General features: G+C 41.6%; 2 protein-coding genes across 2 annotated transcripts in view; one reads left to right on the forward strand and one right to left on the reverse strand.

The window, feature by feature from the left end:
* The window catches only part of LOC148537899 (tyrosine-protein phosphatase non-receptor type 11-like), a 134,076-nt gene extending 130,555 nt beyond the window's left edge, over positions 1-3,521 (forward strand). Inside the window, exons 13-16 of the mRNA XM_088460135.1 lie at positions 232-380; positions 1,536-1,636; positions 2,080-2,201; positions 3,195-3,521. Of these exons, the coding sequence (XP_088316261.1) occupies positions 232-380; positions 1,536-1,636; positions 2,080-2,164 (335 nt within the window). The 3' untranslated portion in view covers positions 2,165-2,201; positions 3,195-3,521. The remainder of the gene's footprint in view (positions 1-231; positions 381-1,535; positions 1,637-2,079; positions 2,202-3,194) is intronic.
* A 2,631-nt stretch (positions 3,522-6,152) lies between these two features.
* Positions 6,153-17,881, reverse strand: RNF223 (ring finger protein 223). Its single transcript, XM_088460027.1, has 2 exons — positions 17,731-17,881; positions 6,153-9,457 (listed from the first exon to the last, which is right to left on the reverse strand). The coding sequence occupies exon 2, from the start codon at positions 9,446-9,448 to the stop codon at positions 8,804-8,806; it is 645 nt and encodes a 214-aa protein (XP_088316153.1). The 5' UTR covers positions 9,449-9,457; positions 17,731-17,881; the 3' UTR covers positions 6,153-8,803.
* Between the last annotated feature and the right edge of the window lie 9,913 nt (positions 17,882-27,794).

Consider the following 27,794-nt stretch of genomic DNA (forward strand, 5'->3'; position numbering starts at 1 on the left):
GTTCTCTCTTCCAATTAGATTGTAAGCTCTGTCTTTTCATGGATCTCCTGACCCTTTGTTTTGAAATCTGCATTCATTTAGTCTGTCCTGTATGTCCCTGTTGTATATATTTCCTGTCCTCCCCTACTGTCTGGTACTGCAGAGCACTGTGGCACCTTACTAATCTACACTACTAACGATAAGCGGTCATGTACAGTACCTTGAATGTTTGATCTTTACTATAATACACAGTTCTGGATTGTGACATCGACATCCCGAAAACCATCCAGATGGTGAGACAGCAGCGCTCGGGCATGGTGCAGACAGAGGCACAATATAAATTTATTTACATGGCCGTACAGAAATATATTGAGTCCAGGAAGTATCTCGAGGACGAGCAGGTGAGAGGATGCCCTTATTAGAGAGGGCAGCCGAAAGTGTAATAAGAGACAGTTTATTTGGATAATAGTTGAAACTGACTAGCTGGTAAAGTTGTTTTGTGACTCAGACATGACCTCTACAATCCAATCTGTAAATAAAACGAGGCTCTAAGTGGTTTCCCTGCAGAGGTTTATGGAAAAAAACACTATTTATTGTAAAAGGTGGTTTTTATATTCTCCAAAATAGGAAGCTAAGCATAAAGTAATTTCCTCCTTATATTCCTTGCATCTGGACACATTTTCATGCTCGCTGACCGCTGCTTACAAAAATAGAATATTAAAAGCACTGTTGGCTAATAATTTACATTCTACTTTCTAAAAGATAAGGGGATTAATGTTTCCACATTGTATGAATTCTAATTTCTGCTGCTGACATTGTAGAATACTGCCACCTTGTGGACCACACAAAGTATGGTCTATGTGACTATGTGAAATAAACATACAATATCCGTATCTGATTTGCACATATGGGCCATCAGCAAAATGTCCCTATTAAAGATAACACAAAGGTTACTTATAATTTGGTTGAAGCTTTAGGCTATCTGGGTGTGGTGTTTTATCTGTACGCTCTGAGGCTTGAGCTGGTATTCATACACTATAAATGTAACCCAGCCTTTAGGCGGTAAGACCATACTGAGTTATGAACCATTGTATGTGTATTTCACATAGGGTCCAAGATACTTATCCTCTTAAAACACACATATGAAAGGTGCAGAAGGTATCCCGTGGAAAGCATAGGGCAACACCTGGTTCCACCTCTCCTGAAGACATGTAAGAGTCCAGTGCTATTCTGGAGTTGTAGGGTCAGCCGTTTCCAGTCAGGTGATGGGCTGCAGTCTCATGGACAGACCATACATTATCTGCCTACGCCCTGTCTTGGAGATGGGCACACTTTAAAATGCAAAACTACATACTGAAATGTTAAATACCCTCTTCAAACATATTGATGCATTTTGTCACCTATTACATATATCTGCGAATGTTGGGAGATGTTGATGGATACGTCAGATTAATGACCCAAAACTGTACACACACACTGGAATTTAAATTTGTTATATATTAGGACCATGTGTATTTTGTGGGTTGTTCTTATTATTTTGAACTGTTTTATTGCAGAGGGGCAGGATAAAGGAGAGTGAATATACTAACATTCATTATCCACTTGGGGAAAAGTTGAAAACGAAAGCGCCATCAACCCCAGCACCTATTCAGCCTCGGTAAGCTTTGGGTAGATTCATGCCAGATCTAGGAAAGAATGGTGTACCTTGTAGAATAATGCAGATCATATAAAACAGGGGTCTTCAATCTTTGGCCCTCCAGCTGCTGTGGAACTACAGATCCCAGGATGCCCTGCCACAGTTTAAGCATGCTGTTATGTCAAAACGGTGGCAAGGCATGTTGGGATGTGTAGTTCCACAGCAGCTGGAGGGCCAAAGGTTGAAGACCCATGATATAAAGGACACAATAAATGTTATATATCAGCCTGACATACTATATTTCTCATTATGTGGGTGTTGGCCAGATTCTTGGTAGGTAAAGCCCTAGTTATGGAACTGAAATCCCCAGCATGCACTGTCAGCCAGCGGTTGTAGCTCTGTACTGTGCACTGTATTTATTCTTGTTCCTTCAACGCTTTTTACCTAATTTATTTTGTTGACAGGATTAATGATGATTCCGCCTGTGTCTATGAGAATCTGAATATTAGAAGCACACAGATGTCAAGTTCTAGCAATGCTGGTAGATAATCCTTAGCGATTTGAGAGACGCACAAATACTGAAAGGGTAAGCGCTGCCTGTCTAGGGGTCTGAGTAATGCCTGGCCTGTGCATCTGTTCAGGTGATTGGGGAGGAAGAGGTGTCAGTCTGTCCAGCAGTTTTTACTAGATATATACACTGTGTAGACTACAGTGATTGGACACTGACGGCAAATAGATCAACGAGATGTTATTGCTGTCAGTACTTTGTAGGTTCACCACATGCAGTGATTCCTGCAGACACCCTTTTTGGCAAACTGTCCATGAGATCCAGGAGAACAGCAGGCGGTATGTTTTGCCATTCCGCCCTAAGTACAGTGACCAACTGTGACACTGAAGAAGGTGGAGTCGGCCTAGAACGCACCTGTCGCTCCAATTCATCCCAGAGGTTCTCAATGGGGATAAGATCTGGACCAGTCCATCTGTGTTACTGAATATTCTGTATACCAGTTCAGCATCAACCTGGAAACATGACTGGTGCCATTGTCGTCCTGATAAAAACATGTGGTGTTTCCGTAGAAGTGCATGGGCCACCCTGCCAAGTGTTCTTGTTGAAACTGCCACATTAGTGGTCATTTGGAGCTCGTGTGTAATGGTGCGCATGGTATGCATTTCGCTTGCGCGCGGGTGTCCAATCACTTGTCTATATAGTTTTCTTTGATTGTATGTATTCATCATCCTGTAGTTTATAATGAATTTTTTTTTTTTCATCATTGTGTCTATTTTTCCTGCCCTAGCATATGACACAAAGCTGATAAGCACAATTGAATATAGCAGATCTGTGTCATAAACTAGGGCAACTAAATAAATATCTATAAGAAAATGGATAAAATCACCTAGAAAGAATGCGAAAGTATAAAGTCAAGGTGGAAAACCCTTTAAATATTGGGATGTACCGTTCAGCTGTATTTACAGGTGTCGCTAGATGTGCTTCAGATGTCATTCCATAAACAATGTATGTATAATTATGTGCTTTATCATTTTTATTTTCATTTTTTTTATTTTTCTTTCTTTTTTGTAGGAAAGCACTATTTGTCTCCATTCCCTGGCCATGGCTGTCTGGAGTTGCCCCCAGTTCTGCAACGTACCCCTGCCTAGCTCCCGAGCCAGCTCCAGAAGGGAGGTAGAAGTGTGAAAGAGCAGTGAGCAAAGTGCACTTGTGACGGAGAGCACACCTACAGTAACTTATTATGACCGAACAATCTTTTTTTTTTTTTTTGGTGCCTCAGTGTTTTGGCAGAGTATTTATTCAAGTGCCTCAGAAAAGCCACTGAGTTTTAGATATTTTTATTTGTTACTTTGTTTGTTTTATTCTTTGTTTTGTAAAAATGTATAATAAAGTTTTTGGTCTGCAAAGCAAACCAAGGCTGTTTAGCTTATTGTTTCTGTTTGTTTTTTTCTCTATATGTCTATATGTTAATTACAACAGTGTTTTGCTGTCAGAAAAATCAGGTGCACCCAATTTTTTTTATAGGTGCATTCTGATTGGCTCATTCCTGTAATGCATGTTTTGGGTTACTGAGTAACGGCTAAGTATATCATTATGTACCCTCTTGATATTGGTGGACAGTTTTCACCACGCTGGCTGGTTGGTCTTTGTTTGATTATTTGTTAACATTTATTATTAGGTTCCAGAATACTAGGTAACAGTCTGGCTGGGAGGGCTGATATAGTGTCTAGAGTGTCCTTTCCTATTTAAAGGGCTCTTTTGCTTAAACAGTGGGGGTCTTGTATCTTCCACATACAGTGCTGTTGAGCTTGTGGTGGGATAAAAAAAACTAATTGTGCCCGGGGGGACATCCCAATTATTTTCTCCCTCACTGCAGTTATTGTTGGGATGAATGTCCACCTCATGCACCAGTGTAATATCCTGTTGTGTTATTTTGATTTTTTTTTTTTTTTTTTTAGCAAAGCTCTGTACAACCTGGAACATTGTAAAATTTTAAATGTTTTCCTAAGTCCGTGCAGTTGCAATGAGTAGCTGCACACATCACTGAGCTTTACGTTACCCCAATACGTTATATTCTGTACACCTCTGTGGGGTTCAAAGACAAATGTGTGATGTTAGTAGCCGTGAGATACTGGGAATTCTGTCGGAACATGTGGCCATGGCTACTAATTGCATAGCTGTTATTGAAGTTGTGTGTTTTTTTATATTGTGAATCAAACAACATTTAGGACAACATAACAGAAAACTTCAGCGTGCATAACTATTCACCCCCTAAGTCAGTACTTTGTCAAGCCACCTTTTGCGGCATTTACAGCTCCAAGTCGCTAAGGATAAGTCTCTATGAGCTTGCCACATCTTGCCCCTGGGATTTTTGCCCATTCCTCAAGGCAAAACTGCTCCAGCTCCTTCATGTTGGATGGTTTCCTCTTGTGAACAGCAATCCTCAAGTCTGACCACAGATTCTCAATTGGATTGAGATCTGGGCTTTGACTTGGCCATTCCAACAGATTTAAATGTTTCCCCTTAAACCACTCGAGTGTTGCTTTAGCAGTATGTTTCAGGTCATTGTCCTGCTAGAAGGTGAACCTCCGTCCCAATCTCAAATCACAGGCAGACTGAAACAGGTTTTGCTCAAGAATATCCCTGTATTTAGCACCATCCATCTTTCCCTCGACTCGAATCAGTTTCAAAGTCCCTGCTGCTGAAAAACATCCCCACAGCATGATGCTGCCACCACCATGTTTCACTGTGGGGATGGTGTTCTTGGGGGTGATGGGATGTGTTGAGTTTGTGCCAGACATAGCGATTTTCCTTGGTGGCTGAAAAGTAAAATTTTAGTCTCATCTGACCAGAACACTTTCCTCCATACATTTGGGGAGTTGCCCACATGCCTTTTGGCAAACTCAAATCGTGTCTTCTTATTTTTATCACTAAGTAATGGCTTTTTTCTGGCCACTCAGAAAAAAACACTCCATAAAGCCCAGCTCTATGGAGTGTATGTCTTATTGTGGTCACATGCACAGATACACCAGCCTCTGCTGTGGAACTCTGCAGCTCCTTCAGGGTTACCTTTGGTCTCTGTGCTGCCTCTCTGATTAATGCCCTTGCACGGTCTGTGAGTTTTGGTGGATGTCCCTCTCTTGGCAGGTTTGTTGTGGTACCATGTTCTTTCCATTTGATGATGGCTTTGATGGTGCTCCATCAAAGATTTGGATATTTTTCTTTTTTTATAACCCAACCCAGAATTCTACTTCTCAACAACTTTGTCCCTGACTTGTTTGGAGAGCTCCTTGGTCTTCATGGTGTGATGCCTCTTGCTTAGTGGTGTTGCAGCCTCTGGGGCCTTTCAGAAAATGTGTTTATACTGACAGATCATGTGACACTTAGATTTCACACAGGTGGACTTCATTTCACTAATTATGTGACTTCTGAAGGTAATTGGTTGCACCAGAACTTTTGAGGGTCTTCATAGCAAAGGGGGTGATTACATATGCACAAGCCAATTTTCAGAATTTAATTTATAAAGATTCTTTTTTATATATATTTTTCTCATTTCATTTCACCAAATTAGACTATTTTATGCAGATCCATCACATAAAATTCAGATAAGAAAAAAAAAAAAAAAATTGGTTGTAATGTCACAAAAAAGGTAAAAAGCCAAGGGGGGTGTATACTTCTGCAAGGCACTGTATATCTCAATCCCGGTACTCGCTCAATGAAATGAAATGTGTGGATGCCCTCCATGGACCACCGGGTCCTATATAGCAAATAAAATGATAATGGTGACACTCAACGACTATTGATAATTACGTATTTATCCTGAGTTCCTGAGGAAATATATATATATATATATATAATTTTTTTTTTTTTTTACATACGCATCCATTTTCATAAGCAATGTACTTATTCACCTGCTGATGTGTAGAGGAAATGTTTTCTGTTTAACATATATAGCAACTGAAGGATATACATATGAAGTTTGGAATACACATTTTAAGTATAAAGTAAATATATTTATTAACAGTCATGTAAATATACATTGTAAACAAAATACTGTTGAACCATGTTTATGTACAAATTTGCACAGTGTCTGTGGTCAGTAAGTGCTGTTAGGCAGGACAACAAACGAATAACAATTACTACGGTTCCCTTAATAACCATACATCATGAAATATAACATGGAGTTCTGCTCTCTAATTACCGTTACTCTGTTTTGTCTCCCATTTTACAGAACGCATGGCGTAGGCTCTCAGGAGCAACTCTGTGTGCTTCAAATATTTAGTTGTGCTCTAAAGTTTGAGCATATTCACATTTTCAAGGAGCTAGTCATTTATATATAACATTACTTGCTTTATAAATTGACACACTGGAGATTACTCCAATAGCATAGATGTAATTGAGCAATAACCTATAGCAACCAATCAAAAATTATCTTTGTTCAGGTCAGTGCAAGCAGTGACGTCACTGGGGTCCATGTCACCCAGTGCGCTAAATAGTCTGAAAAGGGGCGTGGCCTTGTGGCAAGTGACGCCACTGAATGAAGGTTAAACTCATAAAAGGAAAGGTTTGATTGACTGCTTTCCCTTAGTACATATTATCTTCGGAAATGACCCCATTGTGTCACTCAGTAAAGGCAATCATGTTACTGCCCCACTGGAGTTTCTTTTGCTTAAGTATTTATTACACAGCAGTTACTGTATCCATTTTGGAAAATGGTTGGTAGACACATTGCAGAAAATAATCTAAAATATTAAAATTCCTTGCAATGAAAGTGAATCAAGAAATCAATAATTAAGAACTATTAATAATTTTCTGCAATGTTACTTGGCACAGGTTTTATAAACAGTAGTGTCAAAATGGGCCTGGTTCGTCGTTCGCTAATGCAAACGCATTTGCAAATTTTGCCGCTTAGCAGTTGGTGAAATATAGTAATGCATCAGCCTGCAGAATTTGTATTGAGAGGCCCTTGCAGCTGCGCGCAGCAGTGTACACAAGCGCATCATTGTACGCAGATCCTCAAAACATCGACTCCTCAAGGGGAGTCTATGGTTACTCAGAATGGCTGTAGTAAGTGGGACGTTGAAGCTTTGTTCTCTGCGTGCGCAATCACAGACGCTGGCTAGTACATGCCCAGGAAATGACCCGACGCGCCCGCATTTTGGCTGGAACTCCCCGTCACATATCACAAAACAGTCTCTTCCTGTCAATCAACTGCGCGGCTGTGATGCATGCGCAAACCACCGATAACATCGGAACAGCGTTCAACTCTGAATTAGACCCAATGTTTGTTTTAGTGTAGTTGACAGCACAGACGTTCTGGAGGCGATAGATCGTCTTTGGTCTGCTGTATTAGTAGTGCAGCTTAAATAGTAAGAGGTAGGAAATTTGTGGGTCTCCAGATGTTGCGGAACTGCAAGTTCCAATATGTGTCGCCAGTCACAGTTTGGCCAGTGGAAAGTTTGGTGGGGGTGGGGGGGAGTCATCCACTGTTGATCAAAACCTGATCTTAAATCCCTTTGTAGTTTTAAATAAAATTACAAAACATTTTAATATTACTAATTTTTGTATAACACATATATTAGGTTTACAATCCCTTAAACCCTTAAAATGTAGCCATTGGCATTCTCCTTACCCTCCAGTAGATGATGGCAAATCCCATCTCCTGTGTTCTAAACCTTCAGTGATGTACAGGAAACAGTAGGAAGACTGCATTCTCATATAAGTGTTAAAAGTACTATATGCATCAATGCTTTCAGTCACCATAACAAACCATATAATACAGTATATAAAACATGTCATGGTTTCTTCACTGTTCCCATAACCGCCCTACTTAAATAATTGGTTTAATATATAATTTGCTATCTAATCTGGACACACAAGAAATACGTAATCTCTGGATGAGGTGGGAATGTTCTGTACATCGATTACCACCAAAGCTTTCCGTTTTAGAACCATAACCGCTTGTTCTATTACTGATATCCCTCATGTGTAGTGCCTTAATGCATTTAATGGTGTTAAATGCTTGTTTACAGCTCCATTATTGCTGATTCAAGATTGCAGGGGAACCTGGCATTTTAGAAGCATAAAAATCCAATTCCCCTATTTTAATGATCTCCTTCCACTCGGCCTGTTTAAATGGTTATTTGTAGCAAATAAAATCCACCTCATGTCCCTCATGTTATATTGCTATATACCACATTTATGACTTTCCTTAAACCACTACTACACACAGTGGACTTTGTTGAAGACAGCTTGCCATTCGGTTTCTGAATACTGATATCCATTTCCTGTACAGAGCACAGATCAAGTGCTATGTTTCTGCCGATATTTAATGCTTAAGTAATACTGTATTTTTTCACTGTATCGTGCAAGAACATTTAAACTCATATCTGTCGCATTCAGTTACTAAAAGCCATTCTAACACCCCACGTTCTTATTTCTAGTACCTGTGACTTTGCTGGACTAACCGGTCCATTAAGTACAGCCTATCAAACTCACATCCTAAGGGAGAGTGTTTTCAGGTCTTGATTTACCAACTCTAGAACAAATGGAAGACAGAGTGTTTACCATCCGGAGATGCGTGTAACAAGCTGTTAAGACAAGTCCTCATTGATACAGTTTATAACCAATGCACCTTCTTTATGTGAGTGTTGTAAATAAAAGACCTGCTGATCATTCTCTCATACACCATGTGTGACCAGTAGAGAAGCCAGGGGCGTCTTTGTGGGTGCAGTTTCTGTTGTACACCGCAGGTTCCCCGTCTTCAGGATACACTGTACTGGCCAAAGAAGGATGCAAAACAATATGACCACCATGAAAACAATGAGCAAGAGTCTTTTCCAGTCACTGCACCCACAGCAGATCCTGTGGAATCTAGAGCGTGGTACAGGTTCCGGGGGGCTCTCCTTTTTGCTCATTCCAATGTCCACACAGATGCAGACGTTTGGGTTGCTGGAGTTGGACTGTGGGTCCTGTTTATAACAAAGTTTATTCCCTTCAATCCACACTGGCTCTTCATGCTGTAGGTGAGAAGGTAGGTTAGACAGTAGTTCTTGGCTTGTCTGTAGTGCGGGAACCCCATTCTCTGGGATTGGTGTGGGTTGCCGGCAAAAGGGGCACAAGACCTTATCGTGTTTGTTTTCAGGTGGAAGAGAGGCTACTAGTCGCGCTACACACTCCAAGCAGAATGTGTGTGAGCACTGCAGGAGTTTTGGGGTCTTGAAAATGTTATCATAGCTGTTGAAACAGATCGAGCACTCTGGTCTATTGTCCGCCCCTTCCTCTGGTTCTACTTGAGTATGCCAGACCTCCGGAGCTGCATCCATGGTTTGGGCCTGTTAAGGAAAATAATAGTTTATTAGAAGCATTCACATAGATGTTTAATCACATGTTCAGTATGGGTGATGTAGGACACTTGTTTTACAAAACGGTCACTGTCGCTTTTATAATTGTTTATTTTTGCTTAGTCATTGACTAATGTGCTTCTGATCTTACCAATTTTTTTTTTTTATAATTGTTATTACTGTCAAATAATAACCATACTCTTAAAGCGTTTATTGCTGGTTATGTTTGAATATAACTTTGGAACCTTTATTTTAACTGTGATCATTATGGGGCTTATGTAGAATTGGAAGTGTTTTGTGCCAAAGATTCAGGCATAAGATTAGCCCCCAAAAATTGTATTATGCGGAGCTGGATGTACCACAAGATGCATCCTGCTCAGCAAGGGCAGCGTATGTGCCTGTTTTACATCAGGAGATGTGGCAGCAGCCAGTTCACATAGTCTATGCCTAGACAGTGTTGTCAGTAATTAATAAAGGCACATATACTATGTAAAGTACAATTAAAATCAAATACAAAATGAAAGTAATAATTAAGTTTAAATACAAAAATCCATTGTCTTCCACTTCAAAAGATCTAATGTAAATCTGCTTTTTGTGCTGCGGATAATAGTATTGGTGGAAGGGATCAAGACTCACTCAACCAATCAGAAGGGGCTGCCTACAGTATTATCGTTCTGCATGTTGAACCTGGGGCCAAGTCCACACAAGTGGTCTGCATGCTTATAGGCCCTTTATACACGTGATGCATTTGTGGGGGGGAAACTCACACCGCTTACACACCGGCTCCATCCACTGCCCTGTCTCTCTAAGCTAAAAGGAGCGTGGCTTTGTGCCCATGAAGCCATGCCTCCTTGTGTGCGCCTTTTTGGAGGCGTGACCGTGAGTCACTCCCCCGTTCTTGTCGCGCTGCTGAAGCTCCCAGACTCTCCCTGTGCTGCTTGGTGACACTATCTGAGGGGGTGACACCAAAATATCGAAGAAGCTCTGCTCTTTTGGTGTCACCTGATGCAGCCCACTCCCCCCTAGTGATGCCACTGGACCAAATGTCAATCTACTAGTGGCAGCATTTTACCTCTTAAAGTTCTATGCCCCTACTTCTACCACAGGTATCACCAGCCACAGGTGTGGTCTATCCCTTACCTATGAGCAGGAATGCTGTCAGAGTGGTCACTGATTAGTCTGATTCCAAAAATACAAGTTATTTTTTTTAACTATTAATAGGGGAACTTACACACATTTTGTAATAGCCTGTTATATTGTCATTTCCTAACACCCACTGTTTACACAATTAGATTGCACTGTCATGCTTGCCAGTGCAGCTTCATCTTACACCATATACAGGTATTTTCCCTGCAAGTTGTTTCCTTGTAATATTTGTGCTGGCAGTATGGTTTCCCTAGTTTGCTTTTCTATAATGCAATGGGTTTGTATATGTGTATATGTATGTATGTATGTATATATATATAAATATATTAATAATTATATTTAATACTCTACGTGACCATTTCTTTACTTCTGAGATCATATTTATTACATTTTCGGTCCCTTTGTCAATAAGGTGTAATGACTAGATGATATTAGCATTAATCAGAAACCGTATCTCTTCCTGGCCAGTGGAATAAAGCAGCATTGTTCCTGTTCCTGATTATCACTAGTTCTGCCTATGCAAAATAAAAGCTACATCAAGATAGCAAAGCAGACAGCTGGCCACCTGCCATTACAGATGGAACTTCCTCACACTGACAGTTCCTTTATTTTAAAACCAAGATTGGCATCTAAAAAAATAATTCCTATCCACTTAGAAAAGAAACCAAGAACAAAAAGTCATTCTAGACACACTGTAATGGTATTTATTACTAGCATAAGCTCAACATTTATGTGTAATGGTTCCTTAGCACGTTTACATTATTGTTTGTGTTGTGAGCTTATACCATAGCCATTAATTAGATTCCTGTAGAAGACACGTGGATGAGTGTGGACTGCCATGGCTGGCAGGTGACTGCTAGACATTCTTATGTCTGCACTCAGCCTCATCACTGGCTGCTGGAGAAGGTTCATGTCCAGGCAGTGACCTCACACATTCATGTCCCTGGAGAGAAATAAAGGAGGTACTTGTGTGAGAGACACACACCACACACCTCACATGTGGATTTATCATGCTGCAAGAAAACTACCAGGAAAAGGAAACATTAATTATACTGAAATGCCTACATGCTGTAGTCATAATAAATCCCCAGTTTACAGCATTTAGGAATGTCATACAGTTAGGCCTACATGTTTTCTCCATCCAAACCAGTCAATTACAAATGCTCTTCTCCTCTTAAGGTGCCCATACATGGGGCGATTTGTATCCGATCCGATCCCGCATACGATTCCCTTGAAATTTCTTCCCTTGACATTCTGTATGATTGTACAAACGACCATACGGTCACATGTATTAAGAGGTGTCACATCGTACTGATCTGTCGAAAAACCTTCTGCAAAACCATCTGATCTACGATGCCGGTACACGACTGCGGGGACGCGCATCGTAATTGTGTATGAAAACACTACTTTTCACACGATTGGTCGTTACGATCATGTGCACCTTTAAAATATGAGAGCAGATACAGTTTGTGGCTTCCTGCATAATGTACATGCTAAGGTTGTGCTGAAGACCACTTTTTCTTTAATTTATTACCAGTTATTAATATAGCGCACACATATTCCGCAGCTCTTTACAGAGAATATTTGTCCATTCACATCAGTTTCTGTCCCAATTGAGTTTACAATCTGCTCCCTATAACATGTACACGCACACACATACACACTTAATTCTTGTTTGGTCCTAGAGACGCGGGGGAACTCACCCCCCTGTCCTCTGTGCTTTTTTAATAAAGGGACAGCGCAAAAAAGGGCATGGTCTCAAAAGAAAGGGGCATGGTCACAATAGTATCCCCAATTCACAGTAGCACAATCTTATTCACATTACACCTCAAATAGTGCCCCTGATTCACATTACACCACATAGTAGTGTTCCTTATTCATGTTATGGCACACAGTAGTGCCCGTATTACACAATGCCCACAGTAGTAGTGCCCCTAGTACCCATATTGCCCACAGTAGTAGTGCCCCCTTACACACTGCCCACTGTAGCAGTGCCCCCTATGCAATGTCCCCAGTAGTGATGCCCTTTATGCAGTTCCCACAGTAGTAATGACCACAGTGCTCCTTACACAAAAAGAAACGGTAACACAATACTTACCTTAAGCCTCACTCCTCACACCTTAAGTCCGCTGCCATCCGGCTGGCCGCTCTTCTAAACTACGGGAGAGAAGTCATGATGTCTCTCCCATAGTGCCCACTGCGGAAGCCGGAGCTCAGGAGTGAACTCCAGCCTCTGAGTGCCGCTGTAGTGAACAAGCTGGTAACAAAAACTCAGCTGGTGCCCGGCAACTCCCTGCGGCGCAGGGCTGACTGGCCGGGTAAGGTGGGCTGGAGTTCCGTTTCCAAATAGAACTGACGGAGGGCAGTTTTGCCATATTCCGACCCAACCCCTGGCCACAGCTATTATTCCCCTAGATTCTAGAAGCTCTATGTCCTATTGACACAACAGACAGGTTCATTGTAATTACAGGGCCTGAAATGGAGATGGGACTGATTTTAATGTAAGACTTCAGGGAATTTGTACTGTTAAACCATATTCATACCTCTGGGCAATTCTAACACCATATTGACATGACCCCTTTCATCAGGTGCAAAATCCTCTACTCCAGGATTTCCCTCCTAATCTGGGATTATAAAATATTTATCTAATTCACACATTCTGCAGTGCTTTACAGGGAATAATTCAGTCATTCACATCAGCCCCTGCCCCAGTGGAGCTCACAATCTATATTTCCTAATGTGGATACACACACATACAATTGGGTTATTGTTTTGGTAGAAGGTAATTAACCTAATGGCATGTTTTTGGAGTGTGAGAGGAGACTGAAGCACCTGGAGGAAATCCACGCAAGCATGGGGAGAACAAACAAACTCCACACAGTGCCTTGGTCAGAAATTGAACTCATGAATTCAGTGCTGTGTAGCAGTAATGCTAACCATTACACCAACTGATTATTGAACTATATATGGGAATTTGCCAGCTATACAACTTTGAGCATTCTTAGCAGAGGTTAGTTTGCTGAGTTATCTGGCTATAATACCCCAGTCATACCAGCAGGGGGCATTTATGTAGTGCCTGAGTACACTGACTTAACGGCTCAATAACAAAAGACATTCTTTCGGAATATCTGTATATTATGCTTAAGCCACATATATACATGCAAACGGTCTTACAGGGCTATGGGTTGGTACATACTAGGATGATATCTGTACGTTTTGGCGTATTGGAACGACAAATAGTCTACATCGTTTAGTTTGTACCCTCAATTGCGTGCTCCTGCAGACAGCATAAGATATCGGTTGACTGTGCTGCACGATCAATCAAACAATATTGTGTGGGGCTGTGCATTGTAATGAAGGACTGAACAAGGTATTGTTCATCATTCTTTACATCGTGTAGTGTGTACTGGCAATATGTGACAGTCTGGGGCGAAGGGAAATCATCTGTACGGTTGCTGGTAGTTGTGATGTGTACCCACTCTTACATGATAGTCATTTAGTATATCTCTGCATGGTAACCATAAAGAACTACATTGTAACCTTTGACTTTGCAGTAGAACCCCCCATGTTTTGCTGCTCATAATCTCTCCATATAGCTTTCCCTCATAGTACATTAGGGGGAAGTACGTCACGCTGAAATCTCTAGCAGTGACTAATTCTAATTAGAAAAGCATATTTCATGTCCAGGTGAATTTAATATTAATGCACAGATTCTTGAAGCTGAAGAGGTACATTGATTAGCTGTCGTACAATTGAAGAATGGAGTTAATTTAATTAATAGGATCAAAGTTGTTGGAAAAAAGTTTGTCCTTAAGCAACGAATGTATTATACAGCATGCTCCAGTGTCCATGGCGACTGCATGCTAAGCAGACTGGTTAGCTATATATACGTAGCTGTATAACTGCGTATAGTAAGGCTATTTCATGTTTACTACGTGGGTCAGTGGCTGCTGACATACTGTGTTGTAAACGCTTTGACTTTAGAATGGTTGTTTTTGTTTTCATGAAAATACGTTTAAGAAATGATTTCTGAAACTAGTCCAATGCTGCTAGTTCCACATCTGAGAGCTGCAGAGATCCGGGCTGGGCTGGTTATTAAGTGCTCATTCCACAGTCAGAGCAGCCGATCTTAGCCGGTGATAAGGATGCATTGCTCTCATTCCTGTTGTGTGGCCATATGCCCTGGCTGAAAGTGACCCCCTGCTGCATTATGTGCCCAGTTGTTACACCCCCATTAATCCTGCCTCTCAGAGCAGCTAATACAACATTGAGGTCTCATTCACAATGTATTTAATCTCTTTACATGCTGCAGATTGCATTTGAAACATGGACGGGTGCTAGGTCATATATGATGTATTTATTAACTTTAATTTATATTGCACCAGCATATTCCATTGCGTTTTATAATTCTGAACAAAAAAGTAATAAAACTAGATCCGGGCATAACAGACAGACAGAGAGGTAAGAGGGCTTTGCTTGCATGTTTACAATCTATAGGAACGACAATAATATAGAAACTAAAATTGCAGCCACCGCTCCTGAGTAAGAGCCCTTTGTGCAAATGGAACCCAATCTAGTGATTACAGAGACTGGTTATGCTGCATGTCTCATGGACTACGTGACCAGAAGACTCCCGGGCACATTGAATTGAAAGCTGCTTGGCCACACCCAGCCTGTGTCAGCCACTCACCAGCAGCCTGATAAATGCAGATACACTGCTGAGTCACAACCCAATAAGGTTTATTTACTAGACTACTATGTGCATAGAGGTGATGTAATCCATAGCAACAGTCAGCTGGGTGCTTTCCTGCTGTAAAAGATACTGGATAGCGCATGGTAGCACATTGCTTAATAACACCATATTATTAATTAAGCCTCTTAAAATAATATATAAAGCTACATATTTTGGTTGTATTGGGAAAAGGACAATTAGCTTCACACTACAAAAACTGTATAAAAGGGTGTCAGCGTTAGCTGCAGATACAAAACTATTATACTAAAGCTGGGAGAGTTATAAAGTGGAGAAAGATAAGTACCAGACAATCAGCCCCTAACTGCCATGTTACAGGCTATGGGGTCTATTTACTAAGCAGTGTTAGGAGACAGAGTGAAAAGTGATAAGGTGCCAGCCAATCACCTCCCAACTGTCACCTCACAGGCTGTGTTTGAAAAAATGACAGTTGGGAGCTGATTGGCTGGCACCTTATCACTTTTTTATCACTTTATACTCTGTCTCCTAACACTGCTTAGTAAATAGACCCCTGTGTTTGAAAAATGACAGGAGCTGATTGGTTGGCACTTTATCTCTCTCCAGTTTATCACTCTCCAAGGTTTAGTACATCTGCCCCCTAATCTTGTAAGTCAAATATACTATTTACTTGCATCAGTAATATATCATCATTTTGTACAATTTGCATAGGTATTAGTGTGACAAAATAAATCCTTTCATTACACAACATCAGTATTCTATTTGTTTTAATATACTTATTAATACAAATTGAAGACGCTTTAAAAAAGCTATTGTTTTACATGGATATAGTTCAAACGATGGGCAATTGGGCTGTTGTAGTGAAACGCCCGGCTTGATGCAGCGTTTAATGTTGAGATCTGTACAGCACCTCATCTTTCACGGTGATGATCTGTCCGTCTAACTGTTCCAAGTACATTCCTAGAGAACTGTAGCAAACTTAATTTTTATTATTATAGCTGTCTTTATTTAGAAACACAGCCACACCTCAGATAAAACTTCACACACACCCCAAAAACAAAACACGCTCCACAGTGTACAGAACAGACCCAGTGGGTGTTCATGCATGGCAGGAGTGCTTTAATTAAATGCTTTAATCAAATGAATAGCTAAAAAGAATTGCATCATACTTAATTTTTATATTGTAACAATGACAAAGTTATGTAATACATATACAAAATAGAATTATGTTCGTGAGTGTAACTGGCAAAAAAGAGCCTAATTCTAGCAAGTATCTGGTTTCTGTAGGGCAGACCCTATCAAGATAACTGTCCCTAGGCAGAGGTAAACTAGGCAATTGCCTAGGGGCATGCATTCCAAGCCTAGGGCCAGCTCAGCTTGATAGCGGGCAACGCCTTTGCTCTTGCTGTCCTACCACGATCAGAGCTCTCGGCTCTCATCGGGCAGCAGCTCATACAGCCGGCAGGAGCGGGGAGCAGAGACAGTGGGGGCTGCGGGCAATAACAAAAATCGCTGCTGGAGGAGGGCTGCTGGCCATAGCAGCTCCTCCCATGGACCTTTGCGAAGTCCAGCAGGCTGGGCCTATCTGCAGGGAGACACACAGTGGGATGGGGGTGCCAATGCTCTCACTGGCACAGGGCACCAAATATCTAGTTACAGCTCTGTGGATGAGGATTGCAACGGGTGAGGGGTGATGGGTGCTGGGTCAGACGCGGAACTAGCGATGGTGCTAGGGGGCACTACCCAAAATCTTGCCTAGGGCATCAAACCGGTTAGGGCTGGCTCTGGGCTGAGTGGTTATCCTATGCCCACTATTTCCCATTATGCCAGATAATGATCCTCTTGGTTTTGGTTTCTGCTGTGATATTGGGCCAATTGCTGGAAAGCAGCTGTAAGGGGTACGTTCTGTCTTCAGCACAATGAGATGCATTTAATAATAATAATGTTGCAACTGATGGATCAGAAAATTAACAGTTGCCCAAATCAACCAATCAGCTTCTGTTATTTCAAAAGCTACTAAAGCTGATTGGCTCTTATGGGCCACTTTATCCAAGGCTTGTAACATCTCCCCCAAGCGAGTTACAGTAATATGAAAGCCAGGCTAAACAACGATTACATACATGGTGCAGTCACCATGCAGGGAAATATATGCTTCCAATATTTACACTGTAGCAATAAACTTTATAGGATCTTTCATTAAATGAATGTATTTTCCAATTAATTTCATCTGCTTGAAATAAAAATCCTAATGTGCCAACTCCTTTAGTTCCAAAATATTTCACCACAATTGTAGCTATAGCTTTTGTTAGACCAGGAGGGAAGAGGGATGAACAGACATAATCTATAAGGTGCAAGTGAACTTCCAGAAAGATTAAAGTCAATAAAATTAAAATAAATTTTATCCACTTACCAAAAGTTTTCCACAAGTTGCGAAGTGATATTAGTTGTGGGATGTTGTCACTGTGAGCAGGATTGCTGCTTCGCTGGGCTGGAGATACTCTTCTGTTGTTTCTCAGTGAACACTCCCTCTGTCACTTATTCAGTCAGCACTGTGCAGGTTATACTATACCGAACTGGTTTCTGCTCTGCTGTTAGGTGCTTATGTAGCTGCACCGTAATAGATGAGTCAGTGAGGGTGTTCCTCTCCTACCTACCAGAGAGGACGGACAATCAGGTTACACTTCCAAGAATCCGTATACCTAGTTATTGGACGGGAGCTGCTGTTTGTATTGTTTTGTATGTTAATCAGCTTCTATGCAGCCATTTAGGAAAAGTCTGAATACTCAGAAGAACAGAGGCGACAAGTGCTGTTTGTATCATCAGTACAACCAGTGGTGCTCGGCAGCCATACTTCCATCCCTTCCATCATGTTCTGCTTCATGTAGAAACTTTGGTGCCCTGTGGCATTTGTAACAACACACGGCATCAGACGACTTGTTTCTCACATTATTATTATTATATAGTTTTTATATGTGGCCACAATTTGTTCGCAGCGCTGTACAGGGATTCGCAATACAATTGTACATCAACATATTGGATGACTGTTAATACAGTGCAACCAAATGCAGGGTGGGGGGTATGGGGGAGGTGAGGGGAATAGTGGAACATAAGGTACAGTATGATGGTTTATGGACCAAAGTATGTTGTATAAAATATTTATCCTGTCATGTCTCCTCAAAATCTGCACGATGAACTGTCAGATATAATATAATGCACTCCCTACTGTACATTATATGGATATTATAAGTGACTGCTGAGTTATGTGACTATATACAAATATAATGTATAATCATATCTTAGAACCTCATAATAAGCTGTAGTGATGAGTGCATCTATTCCATATAATACACATGGCTTCCTAATAAATACTGAAATATTGAGACACTCACTGATTATATAGATGTAACACCTGTATTGGGGTTAGGTTGGTGATAGGGTCACAATCATCATCTTCATAATAGAGGGGTTCATCTAGGGGAACCTCTATGGCCTGTTGTGTAGATGTGATGGACCGTGTTCCCTTCCTTCCCAATAAATCAACACAGATGAAAAATGTATAGCCCTTTAGGAGTTTGTTGTATTTTAATAAAAGATTATTCCAATTCAAAGAGCATATTCCATTTCTTCCCCAAATATTAAACACACTAATGCTGTACAGCTCTCCCTGCGAGGTCTGCGCTCTCTCCAGTTGGAGGTCCAGTGTTGCCTCAATCTGCTCCTATCAGCAGGGGTTTTTCCCCTCAGCCAGCCACCTCAGAAAGAATTCAATAGCTCTCGGCAGCACCACTATTTATATCTTCAGCAACGCAAGACGCATTTTCCCGCTTTATACACAAGTTCTTTACATTTTTGCTCTGTTCTCTGGATTCCCCAAATGTATTGTAGGTAAGAACCATTCTGGGTTTAGTGGCCTGGGTTTTTTTTTCCTCTCGCTCAATGGTCTCTTGGGCCAGATAAGTAATGGTTGTTTCCTCTGTTATCACATGGAGGTTACACTTTCTTGGGGTTCATTGGTTTTTTTAGTAAGGGGATGTTTTGTAATAGTAGTGTTAAGCCACGGGTGTGACTCTTGAGGGTATTGTCCTGCAACAGCCTTGAGGGTTGGTGTGTCTTGGCAAGAATTGGCCGTGAAGCAGCTTTGAGAGCTGATAAGCCATGGCTAGACGGGCCTGTGGGCCGTAGAACAAGATGCGGCCTTTGGGCCATGTAGCAGCCTTGAGGGCTGGTATGCCTTAGCTTGCTGTGGCCTGTGGCCATAGAACAAGATGCGGCCTTTGGGCTGTGCAGCAGCCTTGAGGGCTGGTATGCCTTAGCTTGCTGTGGTCTGCGTGCCGTAGAACAAGATGCTCCCTTTGGGCCATGTAGCAGCCTTGAGGGCTGGTATGCCTTAGCTTGCTGTGGCCGTAGAACAAGATGTGGCCTTTGGGCCGTGCAGCAGCCTTGAGGACTGGTATGACTTGGCTTGATGCGGATGAAGGACTAGTGCCACAGGGGAGACACAGGCGTTGGTATTAAGGATTGCATACTTTGGACGCAGTAGTGCGGCCTGTGCCACCAGGTTGACACAAGCAGCTGATGCTGGAGTGCGGCCTGTGCCGCCGGGTTGAATAGCAGCGTACGCTAAAGTCCGGCCTGTGCCACTGGGTTGACACAAGCAGCATATGCAGGACTGCACACTCTTGGACACACAGTGCTGTCTGTGCCGCCTGGATGAGAAGGACGTCAGAGGACAGGTATGCGGACCATGCCGCCTAGATGACACAAACGGCAGGTAGGTGGTGTGTGAACTGTGCCGCCTGGATGACACAAACGGCAGTATAACAATATAGACAGGAGAACTGGAGTTCGACTGGATAACAGAAGACCATGCCAGAACCGGAAACACGAAATTTCTATCACCGGCATTAGAGCAGTGTTTGCACAGGGGGAAATGGATGCAAGAGCCAACCCAGATCACTCCTGGAATGATAGACAGGAGATAGGCGGAGTTCCAGCAAATGCTTGCTCGGCGTTCGTCTTGCCCTGCGTTCGCAGGGCGGCGGCTTGTGACAAGTAGTAGCCACTTCCATAGGCCTGCCTCAGCATAGTTCATGGTACAATATTTCGATCTAGGCGTTGTAAGCTGACTTGAACCTAGGATGTCTTGTTAAGAGCGACAAGTCTACTCTTGCTTTCCCAGTTATCAGACTTCCTCCTTTCTCCATCCAACACCAATGAGGGGAATCTTACTTTATGGCCAAGGTGAAGTAGGTGTTTTCGATGGTATGTGTTGACTGGATCCACTGCTCCTTCAGGTTCCACTTTAAAAGACGGAGTTCCAGTAATTTGTTCTACTACCACATACGGTTCTGATTTCCACCTGTTGGAGGTTTTCGATTTCTGATGCACTCCTAACAGCTGATTAGGTGTTTAGTCTTCAGATTTCAAATTCTGCTCCTGAATTATTCTGTCATATCTAGTCTTCTTTTGCTCTCTCAGCTTTGTGGCTGCCAAGTTAGCTAATTGAACACTTTCTCTTAGTTATTTTCATAGATTGTGAGAGGTTGGAGAAAGGGTCCTTTCAGAAGAAATTCCTAAACAAACATCGATTGGGAGTCCGGCTTTTTGTCTGACTAAATGTGCTTTCAGTTGCCTCATTTCTTTTTGTACAGTTAAACACATGGATGAGATTACAAATGTGTCTTCAATTTAGATCCAAGATGCCCAACATATTAATAATGGTTTGATTAATCATCTCAGATTGTGAGTCACCCTGAGGACAGCACAGTGTGGTTCTCGATTTCTTAATCCCACACATCCTCTATTATCTGACTTTCAAAATATTTCCCTTGGTCAGAATGCAACCTGATGTCCAGTGGCATCAAGTCTGGCAGTAGTATGTATGTATGTATTGTCCATGTGTGTGCATTTGGCACCATATAAATTGTCATGGATTTATTTACAATGACACATTTTAACACACGAAATTTAAAATTATGTACTAAGTAATTATTCTCAGTCGGATTTAACCCTTGACTGACATATGAGACAGGTCATAGCTTAGAGTGGTATGGTTGGTAACGTACTCCCCCTAGCCCCTTAAAAGCAGCATCACTATACAGAACATAAGGCAAAGATGGATCAGCAAATGCCCAAACTGTAACCTGTATAAAACCCAGTTTTAAATTCACAAAGGCTTCTTCACATTCTAGTGTCCACCTATTTACAAAGGTGGAATGACCCTGAAATAAACTTTTTGTGATAAAAACCCCAGTAGGAGGAGGAGGGTATCCTTTGGTTAAATCTGTCAAAGTTTTGTACATTTTTTTAATAGTTAAGGTTCCATTTACTAACGTACGAAAATACCAGCAGCAATTTTCATTTAGTATCACTGTGATACAAACAAAAATGCCACTAGTACTTATTAATAATTACTCCTCCTGCAAGGTTCAGCGAAGTCCTCGGTGTGCTCCTCCGCTGGGCTGCTGGCAGTCTAATGCTGCCAGCAACGAAGCTCCAGTGTTATGCGCATGTGCATGACAGGGGGACCCGGGAGTGCCTGGAAGGCATCGCTGAAGCCGGAAAGGCACCGCCGGGTCTCCGTTGCCGGCAATCTAAAAGATGGCGAGAGCGATGCTGTGAAAGCAGCGGTAATCTTAGATTACAGTTGTTTATTAAATGCAGAAAGGTGGCATAACCCCTTTAGTGAGTGCTGAAAGGGTTATGTTTCGTTAGTAAATGGAGCCCACAGTTAAATACTGATGGTAGTATACACAAAATCCTGAAAAGCAACAGAGCTATTTTAATTTAGCTGGCCGATGCCAGGTGAAAACGGCTTTATCTTTGGCTGAATCGGTAGAGATCCCTACATGCCTGGCAATGTGCCCAATATATGTTACAGAAGCCTGACAAAATTTGAATTTATCCAGGGATAGTTTCTAGCAGTGGTCAATCAATCTGTCAAATACCTTAAGGAGCCTCTCACTATGCTCCTGGAGGTTCCTTCCACAAACTGAAATCATCCAAGCATAACATGACCTCTCTAAAGTTCTTTCCATGCTTCCCTAAAAGGTACCCGGAACCCGGAATATACCTTGTGGCACGTGTAAACATTAACAATATCCAATGGGACAAATAAAGGCTGTATTCTCAGCATCCTCTGGACATGGGGATCTGATAGGGCCCATTCCAATATAGAGAAACCTTGTCTTCCCTCTAAATTGTTCAATGCGTCGTCAATATTAGGCACAGTATATTGATCTGGTGCCTCAATATAAGTTGCGGTAGTTGATGCACATACAGATCTCTCCATTCCTCTTTCATGCCATAACTATCAGGTGTGCACATGGGCTCTCTGATTCAATGATCACTTCTGTATCTAGTAGCTTATAGAGGTGTTGCCTGATATCCTCCATGTCCACTGGTGCTAATCTTCTAGACCTCTCCTAAAAGGGGTTTCAGTCTTAAATGGGATCTTATGTTCTACTCCAGAGGCCACTCATCAAGAGAAAATGTAGCCTCACGTTTATCCAATCCTCCTACAAGGTTACACTTTTTTTTCCAATGGAACATAATAATGGGTACATCTTTCACTTCTTCCAGTGATTCAGGAGAACAGGGCCATAACTAAAATTTGCTCTTTTACTCCAGCTATATGTTTAGGGAATTTAAGTGAAATCGTAACATACCCAAGATAGGGGTAGCTATGGTCACAAGTCCGGACATGGGAGAGATGGGAACACTAGCCAGATGTTCTCAATTATTATGGTCACCTGGGACACAGGATCCTGAATCATACGGGGTATTCAATTTGAGGCGAAAATTTATCGCAGATGACCTAATTTTCGCAGGTTTCAATTATACCCGTATTCAATTTCAAAGACTTTTCGCCGGTGCGAAAAGTCTTTGTTAAAAATCGGGGATAAGTCTTCACCATGTAATACATGGCGAAAAAAAGTGAAGAATTGGGGTTTAGGGGTGCAGGCTTAAAAAAAATAGCCTGCAGCCTTGGAAGTATCCTTTAAAAGTTATCTGTGTCAAAAAAAAAATTAATAAAATTGTCAGGACACCCCAAAATATGTACTTTAATTTTGGGGGTGAAAAAAATATGTTGGGGGACAAACTTCTAAACTAGCGCAATTTATTCTTGAGGGGTCACCATGTATGCGGCAGGTGTTTTCTTCATTGCGGGTGGTAGCGGCAGGTGCAGTTTTGAAGAATTTTTAAAAATTATTTAAGGAACTTAAAAATATGCTTACACCCATTTTCATTTTATGGGCATAGTTATTTTTGCCAAAAAAATAAGCCAAGTGCTATTCTTCACCGCTTCTTGAAAACCGCATCTATGCACCTGCCGCGGCTATTTAAAAACCTCAACTCCCTTCAGCAGGTAAAAACGGGGGTACCCATAGTGATCCCCCATGTCTGGACATCTTTAGGGGGGTGCCAGAAACATTTCCCGAAAATTCCCTGGATTTTTCAATACTTACCTTTCCGCCGACTCCCGTTTTCGCCCGATACTTTATCCCTGAACAACCTGCAATGATGGCGAAAAGTCCGACCTCGGACTTTTCGTCATCAAATTGAATACCCCCCATAGTATATGACTGACCAGTGACAAAGGCCGGTTCTGTTAGACCTTCTATCACCCAACGTTACCACTTAGAACTCCCCATTACTGAAATTAAAAAAGACTAGTGCGGGTTTCTTGCTTTACTTGAATTAGTTGAATAAAAGAAGAAAGTGATATAATGTAATAACCGTGCAACTGGGTCTGTACCAAAGCTCCTTGTTCATCCGATGCTTATCAGCTTCTTTAGGGTATACTGTATACCTTCTTTTTCTACATAATGTATATATCAACAACAATTACAGTACTGTAATGCCCTTCTTAGTATCTTCAAATACTTCAATGTCTAGTAGCAATAAGTGTGACAATAATATTAAATCTGCTGCTTCACTCTGTAGCCTGAAACCAGGAATGGACTTGTCATAAAATGCAAACAAAAAGAAATTAGCAACTAGATTACTGAGCAGCGTTTTTTTGTAAGCCACCGATTCTCGGAAATTTAAAGCAACAATAATATTAAATGCAAAACGCACCAGGTTTTGAATGTAATGTGATTGCCATTTTAAATTGCTTAGTAAAACTAGCCCTAAAAGAGCAATGATAGTATTGTATTTTGGCACAAAGCTTTACCACACAATAAAGGCTACGTATATCAAGTAAGAAAATTAATGCTTATCTATTTCTGAATCCTATTTTCTACCTACAATTTTAAGCTTTTCATGGGAATACCTATTTACACAAACGGAGTTAGTGTGCCATGGTTATTCTGGAATTGGGACCTAATACCAGAACCACACTAAAGACAGAGCTTCTGAGTGCAGCATTTTATTAATACAATACAAATAAATCAGGAATAATAACCCATACATGATAGAGACATATACTGCCGCACAGCTGGTACCATGTACAATATGGGTAAAACCAAGTGCAGGCATATTTATTTTCTATTTTTGTTTAAAAATTTTGCCTAGTGTTGTCACGGCTGCTTTCAATCAATTGTATTTGAGGGCTAGTTCGGTGTGGCTCACAAGCCAGCCCTTCTCTAGATGTTACCCTCTTTACCTTAGAGGGAATACATTTAATTGCAATTTAATGGTGTTAGGTTCGTATAGGGATTATCTGAACAATGTTCAAACAAATCTGTTTCATGTCCACAGCTGGGTTCGGAACCAGAAGTTGACCATTTCTTGCAATGTTTTCCTGATGTCCTAAATCAATCCGGACACAGAAATTAGGGAGGCCACCCAATTTTGTTTCTTCTATAGAGACTTCTCCAAGGGTCCTAACCCAGTCTATGCTAGAGTCCACACTGCGCATGCGCTGTGGCGAATTTGGGGGGCTCACTCAGTGTGCAAAAATATTATACTCTCTGCTCCCCCTTAGTTTCCTTTTTGTTTCCATAGACCCACTTCTCTATCTCTGTCATGAAGGGGAATTAGTGCGTTTCAGCATGAACAGTGTGGTGGACTGTGAACATTCTATGCAACTTCTAGTTTCTAAATAAGTAATATGAAGTGTATGAGCTCTATAAAAATAAAATGAGGAATGATATTGAGACAAAGGTTCTCCTCTGACTCCAAACCATTGACATAGCACACATTGATGTACAGCTGAATGCATATTACCTAAACACCACGGTACAACGCAATTCCATGTGTATGGCAAGTCGAACGCTTCCTAAGATGCGTCCAGCTCTGCAATAGCTGTGAATATGGATATTCAGAAAGGTTCCTTATATATACAGTATATAGCCCATTACCAAATCATATTAGTAACGTAAACTGATCACGAGATCCTGTGGATGCCTATGTACTTATATGTTGTATTGTCAACTAGCTGGATTGAAGACTGGACCATGAAGTACACCTGCAGCCTTTATTTGTTTACATTGTCCTCACCTATAACCCCATTCCAATTATCCTGAAAAGGACCCCACTGTTTGCTAACAAACAGTGGCATGACTACCATGGGTGCAAGGGGTGCGGATGCTATGGTTCCCGAGCTGCCATAGCAACCGCACACAGAGAGGGAGGCAAGAGGCTGCTGGAAGGACACAAGGAGGTGAGTTGCTGGGGGGCGCCGTAGTTTGTAAATAATGTGTGGAATACTGTGTTATGTGGGGCACTACTACTATGTGGCATAATCTGTAAAAAGTATAATGTGTAAGGAGTATTAATACTCTGGCATAATGTGTATAAGGGGTACTACTGTGCTGTATAACCTGAATGGTCTCTGTGTGGGGACAAATGTATGTGTTTTTTTACCTCTGGGGGGCTTTTAAGATCTTGCTATGTGGTCCACAAAGATCTAGATACGCCCTTGCATGCAAACCCAGAGGCTCTGGATTTAATATGAAATCAAGTTTGCTCAGACTGAGCTTAAAAGCATTCTTTTGTAGATTTCTCACAGGTTAATGGCAGACTGCCAATTTTCCACTGGAGCAATTTAAGTGTCCCTATTTTTAGGGATTGTGTAACAGTGTGTGGCCCTGACAAAGTTCAAACCTAGGCAAAAACCTAATCCTGTCGGGGGCAAAAGTGTGGGAGACAATGGAGGCACCTGCCGCCGGTTGCCAGCACTGAAAGTGCACCTCCTCCATCACCCACAATATATTCACCCCATTTAGGGCTGTAAATATGGGGGATAGGGAGGCACTAAATGATAACTTGCCTCCGGGCATCTGGGATGAACTTACGCCACTGAATCCTGGTCAAACTACAATGCCAAATTTGGTGGAGCTAGGTCCAATTTTCTTGCCGTGCATAAAGGACAAACAGACAGACATGCTTTCTTGCTTATTATATAGATGTTAGTTTTTATGTTGTATACTGGTATTAGGTGCTATTTGGTTACTTTAGGACCATTAATTTACTATCATTGAAATCATAATAAATCTCATTGTATAAGAATTGGTTCGAAAGTTATTATTTCCAATTGGGTTGGGTACGGCATCCCGACAGTCACAGTCCTGCTGGTCAGAATACCGACAGCGGGATCCCGACAGTGAAAATATCAGCAAATTTCGGTAAGTATTTTAATGCTAACACTAAAAAACCCCTTCCGCAGCCTAACCCTAACTGCCCCCCCACAGCCTAACCCTAAACCTTACCTCCCTCTAACCCACCCCTCCCACAGTATAACCGTAACTGCCCCCCCGCTGCCTAACCAAAACTCCCTGTGCAGCCTAACCCTCACGCATCCTAACCGTCCCCCACACAGCCTAGCCCTAACCCACCCCTTCTGCAGCCTAACCCATCCCCCCCAACCGAATCCTAATAGTATCCCGTGACTCCTCAGCTGCATACTTGGCTCTTAAAACCTCATCTACTTAATTAGTGCAGCCCATCACTGTACTATATATTGTCTGTAATCGTAGTGTAGGTGCCAGGTTTCTGCCAGGAGTAACAAAATAGAGATGCGGCTTGATAGTGTTCACAGTAAACTAAAATCACATTACCCATTTTGTACACAATGTAATGCTGCAATGTTGTGTCCTATACGTGAGTTAGAATAGTGTCTGGACAGCGGTATTAGTACATGTGAAAGTCGCATTTACCATGTAAAATTCACTATAAATGTGGGCAGGACCCGAATGTAACCACCTGCCTGCTTTTATCCACCTAATTCTTTCACATTGTTAAGCGGAATATGCTAAATACTGTTTACGTGCTTGATGGAAAATATCCCACAGCCATTCACCGCATTTTTTACATTGTAACAAAAATATTTTTGCCAATTCAGAAGATTTTTCTTCCGCGATCTGTCAGAGGAATTAGTTGTTGACCACATTCTATCACGCCTGCTACAAGCAAGAGTTTGCCTAAAGGTTTAAACAGAAAACAGAACATTAGTGCTTCTGCTGCAACTTTCATGCAGTCAGCCGTACGCCTTAGTTCTGAATGTGGAGTCCTGCTCAAAGAAAGGAA

Source organism: Taudactylus pleione, unplaced genomic scaffold (assembly GCF_031769625.1).
Source record: "Taudactylus pleione unplaced genomic scaffold, aTauple2 ptg000042l, whole genome shotgun sequence".
Taxonomy (NCBI): domain Eukaryota; kingdom Metazoa; phylum Chordata; class Amphibia; order Anura; family Myobatrachidae; genus Taudactylus; species Taudactylus pleione.